This window comes from Chenopodium quinoa, unplaced genomic scaffold (assembly GCF_001683475.1).
Source record: "Chenopodium quinoa cultivar QQ74 unplaced genomic scaffold, ASM168347v1, whole genome shotgun sequence".
NCBI classification, from domain to species: Eukaryota; Viridiplantae; Streptophyta; class Magnoliopsida; order Caryophyllales; family Amaranthaceae; genus Chenopodium; species Chenopodium quinoa.
The window spans coordinates 1,149,749-1,171,009 of record NW_018743850.1 but is presented as its reverse complement, the minus strand read 5'-3'; the positions used below and the strand labels follow the sequence as shown (position 1 = coordinate 1,171,009).

The 21,261-nt window shown below is 34.3% G+C and overlaps 2 protein-coding genes, 1 long non-coding RNA gene and 1 pseudogene across 6 annotated transcripts; 2 read left to right on the top strand and 2 right to left on the bottom strand.

Moving 5' to 3' along the window:
- Nucleotides 1-978: 978 nt before the first annotated feature.
- LOC110685866 lies at nt 979-3,333 on the bottom strand. The gene is made up of 3 exons (XR_002504110.1): nt 3,016-3,333; nt 2,388-2,449; nt 979-1,531 (listed from the first exon to the last, which is right to left on the bottom strand). It is a non-coding gene; the product is annotated as an uncharacterized LOC110685866 (long non-coding RNA).
- Nucleotides 3,334-3,506: 173 nt separating this feature from the next.
- LOC110685865 (protein RTE1-HOMOLOG-like) lies at nt 3,507-7,629 on the top strand. 4 transcript variants are annotated; one of them, XM_021862407.1, is made up of 5 exons: nt 3,507-3,964; nt 4,822-4,905; nt 5,880-5,935; nt 6,038-6,156; nt 7,075-7,629. In XM_021862407.1, the coding sequence occupies exons 2-5, from the start codon at nt 4,868-4,870 to the stop codon at nt 7,498-7,500; spliced, it is 639 nt and encodes a 212-aa protein (XP_021718099.1). In that variant the 5' UTR covers nt 3,507-3,964; nt 4,822-4,867; the 3' UTR covers nt 7,501-7,629. The 4 variants fall into 4 exon arrangements, with proteins under 4 accessions (XP_021718099.1, XP_021718096.1, XP_021718098.1 ...); XM_021862404.1 differs by having other exon boundaries at nt 3,509-3,964; nt 5,880-6,156; XM_021862406.1 differs by lacking the exon at nt 4,822-4,905 and adding an exon at nt 5,132-5,601 and having other exon boundaries at nt 3,512-3,964; nt 5,880-6,156.
- Nucleotides 7,630-7,983: 354 nt separating this feature from the next.
- Nucleotides 7,984-11,491, top strand: LOC110685864 (annotated as a pseudogene).
- Nucleotides 11,492-11,641: 150 nt separating this feature from the next.
- On the bottom strand, nt 11,642-17,103 carry LOC110685863 (beta-galactosidase 3-like). Its single transcript, XM_021862403.1, has 19 exons — nt 16,625-17,103; nt 16,423-16,518; nt 16,193-16,305; nt 15,944-16,010; nt 15,713-15,805; nt 15,406-15,549; nt 15,145-15,233; nt 14,941-15,046; nt 14,764-14,851; nt 14,498-14,616; nt 14,225-14,389; nt 13,923-14,107; nt 13,694-13,803; nt 13,490-13,599; nt 13,268-13,378; nt 13,073-13,183; nt 12,782-12,984; nt 12,321-12,657; nt 11,642-12,228 (listed from the first exon to the last, which is right to left on the bottom strand). The coding sequence occupies exons 1-19, from the start codon at nt 16,778-16,780 to the stop codon at nt 12,076-12,078; spliced, it is 2,556 nt and encodes an 851-aa protein (XP_021718095.1). The 5' UTR covers nt 16,781-17,103; the 3' UTR covers nt 11,642-12,075.
- Between the last annotated feature and the right edge of the window lie 4,158 nt (nt 17,104-21,261).

Genomic DNA, 21,261 nt, shown 5'->3' with positions numbered 1-21,261 from the left:
TTAAAGCAATTAAAGATTTCAAGCAATTCATGAACAAGTTCAAACTAAGGATTAAGCTAATTAACAATCTAAGCATGCAAGTAATTAACAACAAAGTAGAGAGAAATGGAAGTAAAGAGTAAGAAATAGTTATTATGAAGCTTCAAAGTGAGCAACAATGGTGGAACTTGTCTTCTACAATGATTGAAGTTGAATATTTCCAAGCTAATAATTAGAATCTAACTGATGATTTGAGAATTTAATATTCTAGGATTGCAAAACCAAGAGAAAACTCTAAAAATATTGATGATCCGTAAAAATTAGCTCAAAGAGGGAATTTATAAGACCCCCAAATAAAAAGGACGGAGAAAACAAGAATTAGGCTCAACTGCAGGTAGGGGTGTACAAAAATTGGCCCGGACCTGAAACCGGACCTGAACCGACCTGAACCGGACCGGACCTGACCCGGACCTGTTGATTCAGGTCCGGTCCCGGTTCTTAAAAATCCAGGTTCCCGGTCCCGGTCCGGACCCGGTCCAAACCCGGGGTTTTCAGGTCCGGACCTGAAACCCGGGAAAATCGTAATTAAAAAAAAAAAAAAAAAGAAGAAAACCAAACTCTAAAAAATTGAAACTGAGTTTTCGTGGACTTATTTGTATTTTCGGTGGACTCATTTGTATTTTTGGTGTTTGAGAATCGGGACTTTATAGACTTTATGTAGTTTTGTAATTGATAATTTTGGTTTGTATGTAATTATTAAATTATGCAACAGGTCTAAAAATCACAAAACAGGTCCATATGCAGGTCCATATGCAAGTCCAACAGGTTTTGTATAAAAAAAAAAAAACGAAAAAGACACAAAACAGGTCCATTCAGGTCCAAACCCGGACCGGACCTGATTTTTCAGGTCTGGCCCGGAACCGGACCTGTTAATTCAGGTCCGGTCCCCGGTCCTCATAATTACCCAATTCAGGTCCCCGGTCCAAACAGGTCCGGTCCAGGTCCGGTCCGGTTTTGGACCGGTGTACACCCCTAACTGCAGGTCGGCACGGACGTGCTGCCTTATGCACGGCCGTGCAGTGCATGGCAGTAGTTACTATTTGGGCTGGAAATCATGCACGGGCGTGCCAATTAAGACACGGACGTGCAACCTCTTCTGCAGAGACGTGCCAACTTAAGCACGACCGTGCAGGCCTTGACAAAAGGTTCTTACTTGCTGGAGCACTTGTAACACCCCCAAAATTCGGGTCTTTGTAAAACGATAAGAATAATCCTTTTCTTTCAAAACTGACCATCAAACCTTGAGAGTGTTACTGCTACACTTATTTTCCATAGAAAACAAGTGCAAAGCAAAAACAAAATACCATTTTATAACTAAGTGATCTAAGTGGCGACAAGAATAAAATAAAATAGTCGTTGCATCCAAGCTGTAAAACACTTTAAAACATTAATTTAAAAAGGAAAATAAATGAGTTCCGAATTAAACTAATTGTCTTAGCTACGTGATTACTCTAACGTCTCCTCACACGTAACCGAGTACCCTTTTACCAACCTGCAAAATAAATCAGAAACAAGAAAAGAGAAAAAAACTTCCCAAAATAAGATAAACTAAGTAATTCCAACTCCATCCCGTAAAATAATAATTTTAGTTCGAAAAATATTGTACACAACACAATTTTATCGACATTATAATAATAAGTCAAAAATCAAATTGTCACATAAAATTTATTACTTTAGTTAAGAAAGGGAAAGAGAACGCCAGTAAGCCGGGACTAGTCCCTGTCACCACCTACTTTACAGAGGGTCGTGCGTAACCCCATATGACCATAAATTAAACAGAATGTCCCTATTGTGCACACCCCTCACTAATACCCATTGATTAGGAGGAAGACTAAACAACAATATACGTTAATTTAAACCAACTAGTAGCAACCATAACTACTAGTGGGCAACCTGTTCTTCACCCTTTCGGGTTTCATTTCCCTTCTTAATTTAATGTACATCTTAATAGATTAAATTGTCCGATCACCTTGCGCACGAGTATTGCACAAAATCAATTTAATCCCAAGTAGCAATATTTTAATTTCAGTATTAAAACATAGTCATTTTACAAGACATACTGGTTACAACCCGTTTCTCAATAGGTCCTGGAGACCATCAATCACATATAATCAATCATCCAATTCCCAAGATTATAATTATATAAAAACTCATACGATACCAAATAATCAAATTTTCGAAAATATTATACTAGTACACAATCATAGAAAACTAGTATATAATATAATTCCAGAATATCATATGGTAACACATCCATCACATATCATTACGTAAGCACATAGTTGGCACACAATAATTTAAAACAATTTCCTAACGGGATTCTAAAGATGATGGACATTGAAAATTACCTTGAATCGCGCTTAAAACTTAAGGTAAATGACCTCCAAAACGTTCACCTAGTAGCCTCCGTCTACAACAAACAGATAAAATAAACTAATTCAGTCCTACTCATATTTTTAATACCGAGAAAGTAGTAGTATGTGGGTTAGGACTACTCGTAGCATACTATCTTCATAATAAAAAAAATATTGGAGGAAATAAAAAAGATATTTTGTAAGTCAACAATGATAAGAAAAAGAAGTATTGGATATTAGATAAGGGGTCTATTATCTATCCCACATTCCCACGACTGAAAGTCAAAATCCAACAGTCTTCTTCCTCTAAATAATTTCAATGGTGTTAAATTTTTTTTTTTTCTGCAAACTCTTTGTCAGTTATAAAATAGCTTCTCGTCTTTTCCACCATTGATACTACTCATCCACTATAAGACTATGAGTTTGTCTTATAGTTACGAAAGAAAACAACAAAACCCTTTTAATTTTGTTTCTATTTTTTTTTTTGAAATTATATTCTATGAATCGGAAAGAAAACCATATGAAAATATAGCTCAAGGTTATTGAACAAAGACGAAATTCGTAGAGGGTTGGCTGACAACTATTTCAAGAAAGATGAAGGTGAAGAAGAACCATGACTTACTGTTGAAAGATCGGTCGGGAATGACGACTTGTGAAAGGTTGAAAGAGATGGGTATTATTTGAGAGTGTTTGTATACGACAGATCAATTGGGATTTAAAGTATATATAACTTAGAAATCTTAGGTTTAATTGCTCTAGAATATTCAGAAGATAAGACCCAATTTCAAATTGAGTTTGTTGCTAGTTCTGAAAAGATAAGCTTTAATTTTTTTTTTTGTTTTCAAAATCAGTTTCTGCGAAATAGGAAACCAATTTTATTTTATTTTTTCCGAAAATGGAAATAAAAATATAAATTATTAATTTTTTTTTCTATAAATTTGAAAATAATTATTAATTTAAACTTTATATTAGAAAAATCGTTGATTAAATACAATAAAAAATTTGGGGTATTACAGCACTCCTACACGGACGTGTTGGGCATCTTGCACGAACGTGACTAAATTTGCAGGGCAAGGCAGAGACTCTTATGTTGTTGGTGCAATCCTGCACGGGCGTGCAAGGCTTGGCACGGCCGTGCAGGCTCTTCTAAGCCCTTTTCTTCTATATTGCTCCTTTCCTTGGCTTCTTTCTACTATCTTCTTGCTTCTAACCTCGGTTTAATATCCATGAGCTTCATTTGGTCGTCTTTAAACCTAGAATCTCAACAAAAAAACACCAACAACCCATAAAGCACGGTGAAACTCCATCCCAACACACTAGTCTAGCAAAGCATTACAAGTGAACAACACAAATTTAATGTGTAAAATTACAAATTTGCCATTAGATGAACAAAAATTACTTGGAATTTATTAACAAGATGACTCCTCCCCCACCCACGACAAACACAAAAGAAAAATAAAAGGAGGCCAGCATCAGTATCAGCAGCCTTGTATTTTCCCTCCCATTGAAGTCTGGGTGTCTGCACTTCGCCAATCATCGGCGTCAACGGCAATACCATCAGCTTCGTCAAGGTAACTTATTCTTTGTTGTGTTCTTTAACCTTCTTCTTAGTTAACTCATGGTATTGATTCAATCGTTAAATTTGAAATTTAGGGTTTTCTTCTACCTGATGATTTACTCCTTTGTTCAATTAAATCACCTTCACTTAGATTCATCTCCCTCGTATGACATATCTTAAAACTTTATCATCATTATCGCACAAAATGCAGTTATCGATCAATCATGAGTTCACAATGAAGTTATTTGGGGAATAGAACAGTGAAATTGTTGAAAAGGAAAATTAATTTCAATGTTATAACCCAGAATAGACTTTGGAGTCTGAAATTTTGGATAGTCCTCGATGGTCGTTACTCTGTCTTTGCAAGGTATCAACTGATATAGATTGAGGCAGACTTTGATGCTTTATTTGACTTTCGATAACCTCTTTAACTCAATTTCCTAATTAGCTTGTTTGTTTTTTTTTGGCCTTCCGGTATAGAGGCTACTGAAATTTGATTGACCTTAACTGAGGATTATGTAGTTTGCGACTTGTGGGATTAGATAGATGCTTCTTATAACAGGACCTACACTATGCTTGCGAGGGGAGGGGAGGAGGTGGAAGGAGTGTGCTTTGTTTTTCCTTCCTAATATTTCTGATAGTGGAAGAATTTAATTTTTTAAAGGGAAGGAAAATGGATCTTCCAATTCTTTCCTGTCCCTTTTTCCATTAAAGAAAATTTAAACACCTCACTCTTGCTCAAATTCTGTCATATAAACACACTATTGCTCTGCATATATATGGTAGCTGCACCTTTTTCTCCCCTTTCTAATGCTTCCCAAGTTGATCTTAAGGACCAATTAAGAGTTGTATATCTTTTGAGCATGATAGGGGAAGCTGCCCTAGTGTACAAAAGACCGAACAGGAGTCAAAACGTATGAGTGTCAAGTTCTTGTACCTTGCTTTTTCTGTGAGGTAACTTCTACAGTTCTACTCATGCTGATTTAATGATTGAGCATACAAATGGGGTATATGAAAACGTGTACTGAATGAACATGAGAAACTTTAATTTTTGTTAGTGACAGATGATCCTTCAGGCAATATTGCCTGATGGGTACATTGGATATATCCTCAATATAACAATATTGGGTTCTTGCATGATAAATTACACCACTAACTCACTAAGATTATCTTTAAGCAGGGCTAGCTTACAGGCATGTATGGGAAAATAACTCAAATATATATTTCAACAAAAATCGACTCTACTGAAAGCCAACTGATATGATCGTTGATTTTCTCGTGGAAAAGGAGTACATGACCTGCCTTCTTTCTGAACGAAGCTTAGGCTAGCTTATGCAATATGCCTTATCCATATTGGTAGTTAAATGTCCTTGAATATGCATGCGACTGCCTTGCAGAGAAGTGCTACATCATTGTAATTAACTATTCCCTATGTCTCTTATGCAACCTGTTCACTTATGGAACAATTATTATGGAAATAGAAAAATGGAAGATGGTCAGGTCTAGGTCCAACATTTATCTTAAATGAAGTGAAAGATCCCTGTACGCAGAACGGGAAGTGTATTTTGTGACATTCCAGTAAGGTAAATGGGAACTTAATGTTGGGACTGAGGGAGAACTTCTTAGAGCCAGAAGGAAAATCTTGTATAGGTAACTTTTTCTCCTGACAGAATCTTGAGTCACTGCAGTGTGTTTTAACTTGGCACTGGAGTTTATATACTGAGTGATGGATATTGGTGTTTAGCTGTCAACCCTTAACTACCTTTTCATTTAGTATCCTGGGAAGCTTGCTTAATAACTGTTGTATATGACTCCTCCTTTGGTATCATACTAAAAATATTACCTTGGGCTTGTTTGACCTGTTTGAATTATTTTACAATGAAGAATGTAGTCATAATATGCTGACAAGTTTTCATTTTTTTATACAGCTTTTTTTCACTGGCCACAGACATGGACACGGAAGGACAGCAAATGATTTGTGAAAGTACTCCACAGGCCATACAAATTGACCCTAAAAGAGCTCGATTTCCTTTCTGTATCGTATGGACACCTCTTCCTGTTATTTCATGGTTGATTCCTTTTATAGGTCATATTGGCATTTGCAGAGAGGATGGCGTAATTTTGGACTTTGCAGGCCCCAACTATGTATGTGTCGACAATTTTTCCTTCGGCTCAGTGACTCGATACCTACAGATAGATGCAAAGGTATGCTCTTAGCCTCTTAGAGCAACTACAATGGTTGGCTAATTCTTTTAATAGCTTGTCATGCCACATCATCTTCTTAAGCTATAACAATTCTAGCTATTTGTTGCTCCATTGGTTAAGCTAGTTGTAAATTAATTAATTTTTAATTTAATAATAATTTTTGTCTAATAAATATTCACCAAGCTAATTAGCTCTACAAAGCTAATTTGCTTGACAAAGCTAATCAACAAGATGTGCAACAATGGTATAGCTAATAGCTTAAGATTTTTTATATTTGCAAGCTAGTCCCTTTTCCCAACCATTGGAGTTGCTCTTACAAACATAATCTCGCCATTTTATTTTTTTTTAAAAAAAAAAAAATTAATTTAATTCAGTTTGGATGCCTCCAAAAAATTAACTTGTTCTCATTTACTAGGGAAGCAGAAACTAGTAACAAACTACATTCAGACTATATTCACGAGCCAAAATACTGCAGTAATATAAAAATTCATGCCTATTTTGATAAATTAGAAGAGGATGGGGACAAACCCAAGTCTCTCTCTCTCTGTCTTTGTAATTGCTAGCTTGCTGCATCACTTATCAAGCTCTGGAGTTAATTGTCGTGCCATACAGGTTATATGCCTCAAATATGAGGCTATGAGCATTGTTTGCAGAATTGCAGCACATGATAGTTTAAAGAAACCTGGAAATAATGTATCTAATATACATTAATTTGGTGACTTACCTAGCCTGCCAATGGGAGGCCATCCTTATACACATAATGTTATACTTAATTATTAATGCTAGCTTGGTGGGTGAATCTGGACAGACCATCTGCATTATTTTCTGAACTTGGAATTTTATGTAGTACTCAAAGTTTCTACATATATTACTTATGATAAAGTTACACATGTACTGATTGTTTTAAGTTGTATTCAGCTATGCCGTGCAATTTCCGTCTTGGCTTCCCGTAGAAATGGAGACCAACAGAATCCAAGTGAATCTGATGGAGAGATTTTTCCTTGGGATGATGCACTTCGAAAAAGCACACTAGAATTCCAACACCATTCGTACAATATCTTGACTTGCAACTGTCACTCTTTTGTGGCAAACAATCTAAATCGCCTGGGTTTCAATGGTGGCAGGTGGAATGTGGTTAGTCTTGCAGTACTGATTCTCTTGAAGGGTAGGTGGGTGGACAGAGGTTCCATCATAAAATCTTACTTGCCCTTTCTTATTGTATTTCCTTTGGGTCTTGTTCTTGGAGGCTGGTCTTTTCTGAAATTTTGGGCTATGTTTATGATTATCCTTGTTGGTTGGTTTTTAATTGGATCATATTTTTTTAAGGCTTTAATCCAGTTGTGAAACTTAATACTTGTATTTTTGTATCTGAACATTCTGTCAAGTTCTTGTTTACCTTGTTAAATGTACAGAAACGACCATGTAATAGAGGAAAAAGTTTCACCAGTTAATGCTACTGCTGATTTGCGTGTATTTTTCCCCCAATGGCAAAGTACATACTCTTAATATGAAGTATCTTTGTAATATTGAAACATTCAAAAGAGAGCTTGACTTCCACAGAGTTGTGCAATTATGTGCATATACTCATATGGCCATACGGGGCACAGCCATCACCTATCTACTATCTCTAATGGCTTAGAATTGAATTGTATATCAATTTGTATGAGAAATTAATGTTCATTGACTTCATTCCCGATTCCCATGGTATCGAGAATGAACACCTTTTAATTGTGAGGTTCGATTGACATTGAATATTTACAAAGAGAAACAAGATTTGGATCGGATGAAGTTGCATTATAATTACATACGGAGTTTTCGAAGTAAGGTTTATTACACTTCCTAAATTATGGAGTACAATTAATTGCCTACTAGAGTAATTTTTTCCTTAGGATTTTATCAAATTGGGGATGAGAGTTACTAGAACTCTGGCAAAAATCAAAACATCAAGCATTGACGAGAATATTTCCCCCCCCCCCCCCTACTTTTTTTTAGGAAAAATACACCTGTTTACCGCTAGGCCGCTCTATCCAACGAATATTTTGTTTTGATTATCCCAAAAGAAAGAGAAAAAAAAAGAAAAAAAGAAAGCGCATAAATCATAATAATAGCAGTAATTATATATTTGTTTTTTTTTTTTTGACGGAAGTAATAATATATTGTTGCAAAGAGAGACATAGAAAGAGTTTGGAAGAAGAGAGAGATGGGCGACGAAGGACAAGTAATGAGCTGTCACAGCACGGAGGCATGGGAAGATCAGCTCGCCAAGGCCAATGATTCCAAAAAACTCGTACGGATCATCTTTTTTCTTATTTCTTTTGCCGTTATTCTTATTTTAATCTCTATGTTGTTTAATCATTATCTTTTTTCACGTTAATTTTGTGTTTTCCATTTGTAACATTCTTGTTCAATTGTACATACCAACTATTAATATCAATATATTTTTTTTATTTCTTTGTTTCTTCTTGGATCTTGTTTTTTGTATTCTGGATTCATTTCTTATTTGCATTAATCCAATCGGCTTTTATATTAGGGTTTTCTTTTTAAATATAACAAGATTACAAAGAACTGGATGATTTTTATATTTCAATTTTGTCTTTACTCGGATAATCCTGATTAATTGTCATTTTCATTAAGTTGTTTTCGTATTCGCTAATCACATTAGTGTAATGCGCGCGGTCTAAATCGACAACCCTTACAAACAAAATGCGCGCCTCCACGAAAAGAACCTTCGAATCTGAAAACAACATGAGGTTGTCTTTTTTTCTAACTACAAAAACAACTCAAGATAAAATACATTAGAAAAAAAAAATAAATAAATTCAAATTCATTAGCAGGAATTATTTTTTCAAACTTTAGGATTGCTTTTGATTAATTTGTTGAAGACAAAATTATTTCGCTCTTGGATTGAGCAAGACCAATTTTGGGAAAAAAAAAAAAAAGGGAACGACTACTTGTAGTAGATAGTAGCAAGTATTTCTTAACGGAAATTATGAGTTCGTTACCAGTGATTTTTATGCTACAAATGATTATTTTGATTTTCTTATAGACTTATAGTTCATAATCGGTATGTTTGTATAATTTATTTTGTAAATTCTTCTAATTTAAGTTATGTTCCATTAATTAAAACATTTTAACAATACAATGAACTTCATATTCTTGTATGAATGGAGATTAGAGTTGTTCTTCGGATTTGAACTCATCTCAAAGGTATGTTCTTTTACTTTGAAGTGTGTAAGTTAATATATACACATGATTATTTTCCTATATATTCTTGCATTTAATTTTCGAGTTATATGTCCATTGATTCTCAAGTTCCCCAATGTCTTTTATTTTAGCCCTTATGAGCGCGCTTTATTTTAGCCCTTAAGTGTTGGTAAATGGATTAATTAAAAGTGTTTTGTAAGGAAGAAGTGATAGTAGGGACATAGGAAAATTAGGATCCCCAAAAGGAGAGTATTTCCCCCTTCACGATTTTTAACACAATATCTACCTCATCCCATCTACCACCACCTCAATCTCTGTAATTTATCTCCAATCACCCCTTCATGTGTTACTCCTTCTCCAAGGATCTCCTTAGGTCCTGAGACAAGGTGCATATGCCTTTAGTTGATCAAATTGGTAAGAGTTGCGAGCAGTATAATCTCAATATCCCCCATTTAGAAGGATATATTCTTCCCTGCACTTTCTTATTCAGTGCTTTCTAGTAAAATGGCTCAGAAATAAATATTACCATTAGACCAATCAAGAGCATGTTTTTACTTTGTTTTCATGCTCTGTTAGTGTATTTGGATAGGATATTAATTTGAGGTTATACTTTAATGGATTCCCCTTCCGCTTTCTTTATTAGTTGATCAAATGAAGCAAAATGGTTACATTGTATCATTAGGCAAAATAATTTCCATTAATCTTGGAAAATCTAGACTCTTATTGGTACTTCCTAATTGATCAAATTTTGAGGGAGCGTATACTAATTAACCCAATGATGAAGATAGAAGCTACAAATATTCTTTCAAGTGTGACTCAGAAACACGCACCTGAATGAATTGCTTTCTTTCTCTCCAGAAAGGAATAACCAATACTAGTGGCAGTTCAAATGATGGGGGTTCTTGTGAGCTCTCCTACTACTCTAGCTGGACAGGATTTATCTCTCTTTGGTTTTTGTTTGTTTTCTCTCTGCTCATCTTTTTTTCTGGCCTTTGAAAGAATTTGGCTGTTAAATGACATGTGCTTATCATATATGACTCTATGAGTATTTAAATGCACAGATGGTTGTTGATTTCACCGCTTCATGGTGTCCACCTTGCCGTTTGATTGCACCTTTCCTGGCTGAGCTTGCTAAGAAGCTTCCCCAAGTCATATTTGTTAAGGTGGATGTGGATGAGTTAAAGGTTTGAATGAAACTCCTTTTGTCCTTCAAAGTTGCATTTTTTTGTTCCTAATATATCTTCCATTAAGTTTTAATTTTTGTGTATTCAACGGCAAGTTGCAAGTGATTGGGCTATTGAGGCAATGCCAACATTCAAATTCCTGCGAGAAGGCAAGATTATTGATACGGTCGTGGGAGCAAAGAAGGAAGAGCTGGAGGCGACTATAGCAAAGCATGTTTCTACTGCTTAATTGGTTGAAATATTGTATGTTGGGGTTTCTATCTTTTACTATGTATCTGGTATGAAGCAACAGACCTTATCATAAAATAGTTATGCTGGTTTCAGGAATTGCTGGTTTTTTCTGTTTGTGGTACAATATACAATTTATACATAGTACGTCTTAATAATGTGTTGCTGCTCTTTGAACTAGCTTTGGACCTTGCTCTCAAAGTTCAGATATTAATGGTTGTAAATTTTAATGAGCCTATTTGATGGCAAAAATTGTATGTTTATAAGGAGTACTATTTAGCAGTTTGAAGACAAAAGTCATATTCATAATCTTAGTATCAAAGGGCTTGTTTGTATAGTAAGAGTATACCAAAAACTTGGTCATTACTTAGTTTTATCAATGAAGTTATTCAACTCCAACCTTATGTACTTTGTCGGTCTAAGGATCCATTTTACAAGAACAAGGGAGTAACATAACTTGATCCGAAGATTAATTCTTATTATTACAAGCAGTGGAATTTTTTTAGAAAAATTTACAATGTCATATTCTTTTTTAAAAAAATTAAATCATTTTCTGTTTTTTTGGAAAAGAAGAATACTATCCATTTAAAAATGTTTCTCTACGACATTTACAGAAAAATTGTTTTTGGTTTGTAGCCAGCCCTGCTCTGCTTATATCACCTGGTATAAATCTCCATTAAATGGCAGAATTGAGGAGTGCAAGATATTTGCAGTTTACCTCCAAGGCTCTAATAAATTTGTGAAGCTAGAGACAGTGTTTAATAGAATGTGCAGTTCATTGGCAAAGCAAAAATGGAAAGCCAAAGCTTTTATTGTTTCGACAACAATTGTGTCAAAATTGTTTTACATTACTTCTGAAAACATGAATGTGAACTGAAGAGGGGGTGGTTACCTCCCTAAAATACAAAAATAATCACACAAAAATCCTTTAATTCTATAGTCATTCTCAAATTAAAAAATAAAAAATAAAAAAAAATAAAAAAATAAAAATAAAGATAAAAGATGAAAAATAAAATTCACACCATAATCTCTCCCAGCCTCTGTTTAAAGGCCAGGGGCTAGAAGACTAGAACCACATAATTATCAAACTTGCTAAACCTACACAAAACTAAATTTACAATTACGGAATGGATACCAAACAAACTATTAAAACCAAATTTAACCGCCCAAATGCCCTTTGATTAGCACGGTCTAAAATCTAACTCTAAACAGTTACACTTTGAGCCTATCTAATAAACTTACACTTCGAGACTAATGTTCCTTCCTCACTGGTATGTTCTGTCGAAACTATCATGCATGGTGATCAATAGTGTATACTTGTTTGGTTAGATGTTGTAAAAGCTGTGGAAGCGCAGATTGCTTGAACTGATAGTCGCTTCAACACATTTGGACAAGGGTCGTTTCCAAAATTGCTATTTGTTACTGTTACTGCACAACTTTGCTTCCCTTTGCATTTCTGTGAGAAAATGAAAAGCAAATATCTTAACACATGAATAGAGTAATCCCGATGAGATCAAACCCTAAGAAATAAAATTCTTTTCTCAGTACCTTTTCTAAGACTGCATATGAGGTGGAAGCATGGCAAGAACCTTTCATAAATCTCCCACAAGTTCCAAGAGGAGTTCCGAAGCTTGCAAATGTGATAGATGAAATGTACTGGCTAGGAGCACAATGCAAATGGATTTTGGGTATGTAGAATTCTTGTGTTCTATCATAGCTTTCAATCTGAAAGCTTTTAACGGTTCGATGAGTCTCAGAGACTTGTGCACAGATTGTGTTCATTGATCTCTTCATAAGGGTAATTTTGCTTGGATCTCCACCTGTTTCCTCAAAGAGAACGATCAGATTTCTTGTTGGTTTTAACCAGGATCGAGGCACATGATACCTGCAAAATCAAATTTTTATACATAGCATTGCTAATCTCATATTAGGTTATGTTCTTAAAGATCCTGCCTCCAAAATAATTAAGGAGAAAAGGGGGATCTTGCTTTGTTGGTTTGGGGGGTTACCATCTTTGGGAAGGCTTGCCACATCCAACTTGACACTTGGGAGGATCAAATCTTCCAGTATAGCTGCATCCGTTACATTCACCACTAGCATAAGTTGTCCAATATCTTCCAATGCTTTCCCCATTGATCCACACTTGACCCTTCCCCATGCTTTGCATGTCCAAAGCCAATGGATCATTTCCTTCAGGTGCATCAAAGTAAGCCTACAATTTCCCAGTTGTGAATATTTAGAATTTAAGTCACCAATGTCAATGAGAACTGGAATGAACAGAAAACTAAAAATCCCAGTACCTTGTGCCACATCAATGGCTGGTCTTGGACAGCTATTTTACTGTCCATCCATTCTACCGTGGATATACCATTTGGAGAGGCTAGATTCATGGACTCCCCCTTTAGGCCAACCTGAAAGAAGATGGTTAGCATTACTAAAAAACTAAAAAAGTTCAATGGAACATAATGGTAAGTATCATAATACAACTAAATCACCTGATAGGTCCATTTCTCCCAGGATAGGTCTAGTTTTCCCTGACCAAGGCCTTGTAATACAACGGGGCCTAGGATTCCTGTTTCCCAAGACTCAAAATGTCCTCCCACATTCTTCAGCAATCAAACACAGTTATTTTTTAGTATGTGAATAATAAATAATCCTGTAGCAGGTACAAATTTTTCTTTACAGTATGAGAAGTAGAACGCTAGAAGAACGCATACCGGTAAGCCAACGGCTATGCTCAGGAGTGCAATTTTGTTTGTTCCTGGCAGTAAATTCACTTTTTTGCTGAAGATGAATCTTCTATTCTTCCTTTCCCCAAAGGCAGATCCTGCAAGTGATCGTCAATGATTGTATCAGGATAAAAGAAGTTGAAACTATTACTGAAGAGCTGTTTCCATAAAACATATTGCAGTATGCAGTACCTATAAGCTGTCCGTTTACAAAAACATGAACAGCATGCCCTGTAGATCGTACTATGAGTGTTGGGAGTTCCCCACCACGAAAAAAGGACTCTGATGGATTAATTTCAACACTGCAAGAGCACCAATTAAAGCAAAAGACACAGTCAATTTTGAAGATTGAATTCTTAATTATGGTTGGAGAATATATTAAGCCCATAAAAATAGGGCAAGTAATACATATCATGTATACCTAGTTTTGTACCAAAGATAGTCGGTACTATCCCTGGTCATGTTTATCTGCTCTAAGAGACCAACAGCTGTTACTGTTGAGCTTGACCCGTCATCTAGAACTGATGCATCTTCGTTATAGCTTTCCCATGGGAATATTTCTGTGTTGCTCGGAAGCATTTCCATATGCGATGTTTGTTCTCCTACCTGTTAGTCATGAGCAACAAGACAGTTACCTCCTCACTCTAAATCATCACCTTAGAGGAAGTTGACTAATGAATGAAAGCATTTTGTCAGGATCTTATAAGCCTCCAGTGGACTTACCTTTGCAGTGTTGAAAACTACATTTTTGCAATCTGGAAGAATGCTTATGGACCAGGGAGGCAAGGTGTAGTGTTTATTATTGAACAGAACTCTCACACCAGATTCTGTATCATAGTTTGAAAGAAAAGCTGCACAGCCTCCTTTTTCCGGGAAAAATACATGAGCCTGAAAATATATAGAGAGGTTTATACTTTATTACTTTATATCAGTATAAGGTATAAGCAGTATAACCAAAAACATAAGTTTTCTAGGTGCTGTAGGTGGAGGTGAAACCTGTTGATGATCCCCCAACTGAGTAACTACAGGATCAGACGAAACCAGTGCTGATTCACATAGCTTAATTGCCTTATGAAGTTCCTTTAGATGACCATATTTTGGCTGCCTGATCAAACCTATATGCAAAAAAGAAGTTGCATTTATATTCGCCTGTCCCCTTCTTAGTAGTTTGTACATATAATGATATTAATAAGCAAAACAATGTAGGATATCCGAAGGTCTTTTACAACCTACTCTATATAGCAAAGTTCTTCAATTCTTACCATATTCATCAAGAGGAGCATCATAGTCGTAAGAAGTAGTGATAAATGGACCTCCAGCTGTTCGCCCGAAGTTTGTCCCACCATGGTACTGTTTGACATGATCTTTGTTAGCAAAGTTTCATCGAGGATAGGTAAAACATTGGACCATCGGAAATTTACTCTGTAAAAGAAGTGTACCATGTAGTAGTTGACAAAGGATCCCCCTGTCTGTATGAACCTAGCAACAGAAAAGGCCAAATCTTCTACTGGTCTTTGGTGTTTGGGTCCTCCAAACTCGGTAAACCTGCTCAAGATGGTATAAACAGAGAATAACCTCATCAAATTCTCAGCATACAGTAAATGTTCAAATTTGAAGAATTAATTATTTAGAGAGAACCATACCAGCCAGTCCAAGCCTCAGTCCAGAGCTTGGGCTTAAATGGTCTGTTAGGTGTAAAATTATCGCAGTAGAAACCATTGCAAGTGTTTATCTGCCTCAGCAAGTAACACACAAAAACTCACTATGAGAACGTATAGCAGTTAACTTAGTTATTTTACAAATAATCATTCTTGTAACTAATTTGGCATGTTTTAAACAACATAAAATACAATGTGGTAAGCCAGACCAACAATCGATGATTCTGATTGCAAGAAAACCCTTACCAGAGGATCTGGAGTAGCATCGTCTTTGCACATGGTCCAGGGAACCCCTGTATCCATACTCTGAACCATGTTTGCAGCCCAGTTCATATAGTTATTCCCTTCTTGTCCAAGTCTCATTCTTAGTCTCCCATATTCATTCTCAACCTAGAGATGGTGTTATTTTAGTGAATAATATAGAGCATTCAAGCCATCTTACAGAACAAACATATCTCAAATACGAGTCGAAAATTTTATCAAAACTTGATGTATCCATTGACATCCACAGCATACAGTAGTGATTTCAAGAGTTTAGTTCACTAATCGTTACCTGAGCGAGAATGATTGGCCCGCCCTGAGACTCGAACAGATTATGACTCTTCAGCAAGGTTACGATTTTCTCAGTGAATCCTTGCATTGCTCTCTGCATAATCCCATTCCACACCTATTCCATCAACGATTCTAATACAACGTATTTTTTTACTTTATAGACAACTTAGATTGGCAACAATTAAATTAACTTCACAAATGACAGGCAATAGTGTAAATTCAGATTCCCAACCTTGAAAGGTTCATTATCAGTTCTGAAGCTGATTCCTGGTACATACTTCAACCATACAGGAAACCCACTACAAAACCCACAAAAATTTAATCCATTAGAATATTCCAAATTTTCTCCCTTTTCCTTTCTTTCATCCAATTCTTACGCACCCCATTAAAGTATAATTAGATTTTTATTTAATTATATATACATGTAAAAAAAAAATTAATAATTACATTTGGTTAATTAATAGAAGTAATAAACAGTTACCCGAAATTCCACTCAGCACAGACATAAGGTCCTAGTCTGAGATGGGCATAGAGTCCAGCTTTCTGAACAATCTTTAAGAATCTAACCAAATCATACCTTCCTTCAAAATTGTACTGAAAATTATTCAACCAACAAATATAAAATTAAAATAAGAATAACAATAATAAATACAAGTAACTGATAATTTAATTACACAAAATAAAAAGAAAATGAGGACAGAAGTGGAGTACATTGCCAGGAGAAGGCTCATGAACATTCCAAAAGACATAGGTATCAATCACATCCAACCCTCCATTTTTGGCCTTCTCTATCAGATCTTCCCACATCTATATCAAATTTAAAGTATAATTCAGAATAAACCCAGATATTAAAATGACATAAATATAATTAAAACATATGTATAAAAAAAAGAGTAAATACAATAATACATACATCAGGAGTGCTTCTGGGATAATGTATAGAACCAGACATCAAAATTCTTCTTTGGCCATTAATTAAAAGAGCTTTCCTGTCATAATTAACACTGCATTGCATAAATTTGGCATTCGTAAACACAATTAACACCCAGAAAAAAACCCAAGCTTTCATCTTTTTGCACTTTCTCACTCTAAAATCAAGACTGTGAGTAAGATTTTAGACAGAGAAAGTAGTAGAGGGAAATGGGAATGAATTTTGCGGTTTGGTTTGGCTGAGACTATGAACAACACTAACACCCCATTTTTGGTCTCACTTTCTCTCTCCTGAAAATGGGTATTGGGAGTAGCAAAATGAGTTTGGTATATATAAACACACTCTCACGTTTCATACAGCTTTGCATTTTTCACTAATGTCAATGCGTGCCATCACTATGCTCTGTATTTTTTTTTAATAAAAATTAAAAAATAAAAAAGGAAGAAAATTAGAAGCAAGAAATACTGACATAAAAAGTGCATTAAATCCGGTCCACTTTGCTATCAAAATTTGCGGAGTATAAAAGATTTAAAATAACATTAGCTTAAGTACGCTTTATAATTTGTTTAGTCAAACCAAGATTTAGACCTGAGTCTTGACCCCACCTTTTTTTTTTCTTGTGACAGGGATCTCACTTTCATCTATCACTCCCAAAATCACTCATATACGGAGTACTTTTTTACTTTTTTTTTTTTTTTCTTATAAAGAAAATACTTATACATGTACATTGTATTTATGTAGTACTCGTATGATTTTCTTAAAATACTTGAGATATGTATTATGGAGCAATTATATGTTTGTCAATATACATAGTAATTTCTAAATAAATAATACTCCGTACCTATACACTTTGTATATGAGATTGAACTACGAATTTTAAGCTATTTTCAAATGTAAAGCATAAGTTGGACCTTGTTAAACTTTTTTTTTTATTATTTTTTTATTTTTAAATTCATACTGGTGACTAGGTGAGTATTAATACTAACAAGCAGAGTGGCGAATCAATAAATACAGTTTTGATTAGTACTGTAATACACAAATTAGAACTTGTTCTAAGAAGTCATATCTTCAGTTAGTCAATTTCAATGGGTGTGGGAATACCTGAGATTTAGTTAGATTAAGAATATTATTTTCTATTGAGGTTGCTGACTATATAGATCATCCAAGATTATTCGCTGTTAATATAATAAAATGTGCACGTAATATTGTATTAATTGTTGATTGCTGCTAAAAAATGGCGAGGTTACCTTGTAGTTTCCTTATATAAGCAAGGGATGCTATTACAGCTTACAAGTTCACAACTTACAACAGGGTTGCTTCACTAATTATCTGTATAATTTTTGTTGGCCAGTTGCTTTAATTAAATAAGGATTAGGCTAGTGATACAGCCGTAATCATGTTAATCAAGATTTTGGCCATTAATTGATCAGTACAATTGAATTGCATTGCCAACAAATCTGTCAATTAAATTTTTTTCCCCCCTGAAATATCGGCTGAATGAGTTTTTCTTTACGCTTGTACAATTGATTAAGTTTCCAGGAAATTAAGTTTACAAGAAATGAATTGTCCTGGCTTCATGGAATAAGTCATGTATCGACTACGGATTACTCTAAATTGGAACGTCAATGAGTGTTGCTGAAATGTTACCATTTCATAAATCTTGTTGAGATTAGACCATTTAAAAAAAAGCGCATTATGTGATTAATTGATGGTACAATATTTCATCAATTCATTAACCGTAAGGGTAGTAATCTCATTTATGCATAATTATTACCAGGATTCTCATTTGTACATAATTAGTACCTCTTTAGTACATCCATATATTCATTCATTGTTAGTAATTCGATCAAATCTTATTTGTACATGTTCAACTATTCAGCAGTACACACTACTAAAAATTGTGAAAAAAAGGAACAGAAATATTTTAGTCTGTATACAATAAGACTTACGTAAAGATTATTCAAGATTAAGTTATACTCAATTAGTCATTATAGATGCTCCCAAGTCCCAATAAGTAATTCTTGGAAATTAAATAATCCGAATAAATTATGGATTTCAATTCTCAAATTTTCATATAGAGCAAGCAGATTTAATAGTTAGCAAATCTTTGTGATGGAAATGTAAAATGAATGCAGCTTTAAAAGGAATAAACGTGAGAGGAGTTACAGCTTTTGATTAGTCAACGAGGAAATTGATTAAAAGAGTTGGTTCAAAGAAGAAAAGCAGGTTATTCTATTAAAAAGATAAAAAGAAGAGAGAAAGCAGAGAAGATTAACTAAAAAGAAGAAAATGTTTTATTTGCCAGTTTGCTAATTGCCATGTTTGCCTTGGGGGGGGATGCCACCAAATGCCCTTTTTCATCTCCCAGACTCACTCTGTACTTCTATCTCAATTCTCGGTACCTGTTGGATTTCCTGCGCCAGGTATAATATACTTTTGTGTTATTTCGTAGTATTTTCTAATGTACTATGCTTTTATATCAACTGATCCAAAATTGATCTATACAATTGTTACCTTATGTCTTTTGTAAAATCACATCATATCATTATTTATAAAACAAAAGACTTATATTGTAGAAGTGTAATTCTAGCTTCATTTTATAATGTCCACCAATTTGTTGCTTAAAGGTTAGGTAGTTAAGGTAATGCATGCATGATAATCATAGCCTGTAACAGTATTAGTGTAATACCAAACATACACTAATGGAGTATCAGTTAATTTATTAAGCAAATCCAAATTAAATACATAGTAGAAGCAACAATGAAAAAGCTAGCTTAAGTCAAGATAGAAAAGTGGAAAAACTAGTAAGATAAAACAAGTATTATTGATTTATCATGTACGGAAATGTGAAGAAGAAGCCCCGCAATATAAAGAGGCCTCCACATGCAATTGTAAAATGTTTCAAGTAATTTTGATAGTCGTCAATCTAAGTGGTGTTTATAATGTAGTTATAGTGTATGTTTACTTTTCAATCTCTTATTTTTTTTGTTTTAAATTAATTACATTGATAACGGCGGAATGAACGGGGGAGATTGGGAAGGGCATCAATTAAGAAGCAGTTGTTGTTTTAAGACCCTACGAAAGAATATGGGCTGGTTAATTATTATATGAATTAAATTAGCCGTTGAGGGCCACCCACTTCACCAACAAAGCGGTAATTAAGGATTTGTTTTCGATCTGGGACTGGGAGTCAGCTCAGCTCAGCTATCTTCCAAATACCATTCTACATGTGTTCTACTTGTACACTTAACACTTAGCTTCTACAATACCATTCTAGTAGTAGTTGTAGTACTGACCAACTATTCTACATGTGTTGTGCCATTCTAGGAGTGTACAAGCCTTCTCATGCCCACCGACGCAAATATACACATGTACAATTTTAAGGTTGCTGCTTTTAGCCACGTTTTCCCTTTGTATAAACTTATACTTATGAACTTTGTTTCATTGTAAATAATTAGTACATATAGCATGCATATAGGGTGAATAAGCGATGGTCGATATCTTGATGAACATGATGCTACGTCAAAATGACATATGTAATATTAATAAATCATAATATGCGGAGTAGTAATTTATATATTCAAGTCATAATTTATGATCAATCATTTATTTTTTAATTTTTATTTCATTACCTAATAATTAAAACATGTATAATATACTTGTGATCTAATCAATATAACTATTTACTGTCCTTAGTTATGAGAGGTTAAGATAATTAGAGAGTGTGAATTTACATTATTTAAGGATCTATTTCCTTTATATTAAATTATTGATTTTTTTTTTTAACCTTTTGAGGGGGACATAATATATGTTTTGAGAAAATATATCAAATACATGCAGTAATGATGTAAATTCAAGTATTATTTTAGGTCTCAAATAATCTAGCTAGTCAATTAAGTCTAGTCATATTTTATATTACTCATATATATACACAAATTATCCTTATGACTGATGATTGAATACCATTTACAACATTGTCCATTCTACTTTTTAATTTAAATCTTTACAAAAAATGATCTCGATACTATACTAGATAATTATCACACATGCAACCCAAGTTTCAAAACTAATGGATAATTAATTTACCCATGAATATACTTGAGTACTTGACGTAATGACGCAGTTGAAACTGTCTTAATCTATACCTCATTTGTTTCTAGAACCAGATCCAAGGTGATGTGATGCGTGTAGTAGACTGACTATTTAGACAGCTTCTTAAAACTATCTAACAAAATTGAAGGCAGATGCACATATTTTCCCCTCGTTTAAATAAATATATATATATATATATATATATATATATATATATATATATATATATATATATATATATAGAGGAAGGCTCATGAATTACCCTCCTCTATATAAGAACCCAATCTTATATAAGAACCAATCTCAGCCCTTTATTAGTTTTGATCTAACCACCTAAAATGATCCTTTAGTAATGGCATTTCTGTAATTTTGAAAAGTTTACATTTAAAACATAGAAAAAAATTTAGAATATGGGAAAAATTTTAAAACATAAGCAGAAAAAATTTAGAACATAAGCAAAATTTAGAACATAAGCAAAAAAAATTTAGAACATAAAAAAAATAATTTAGAACATAAGTTGAAAAAAT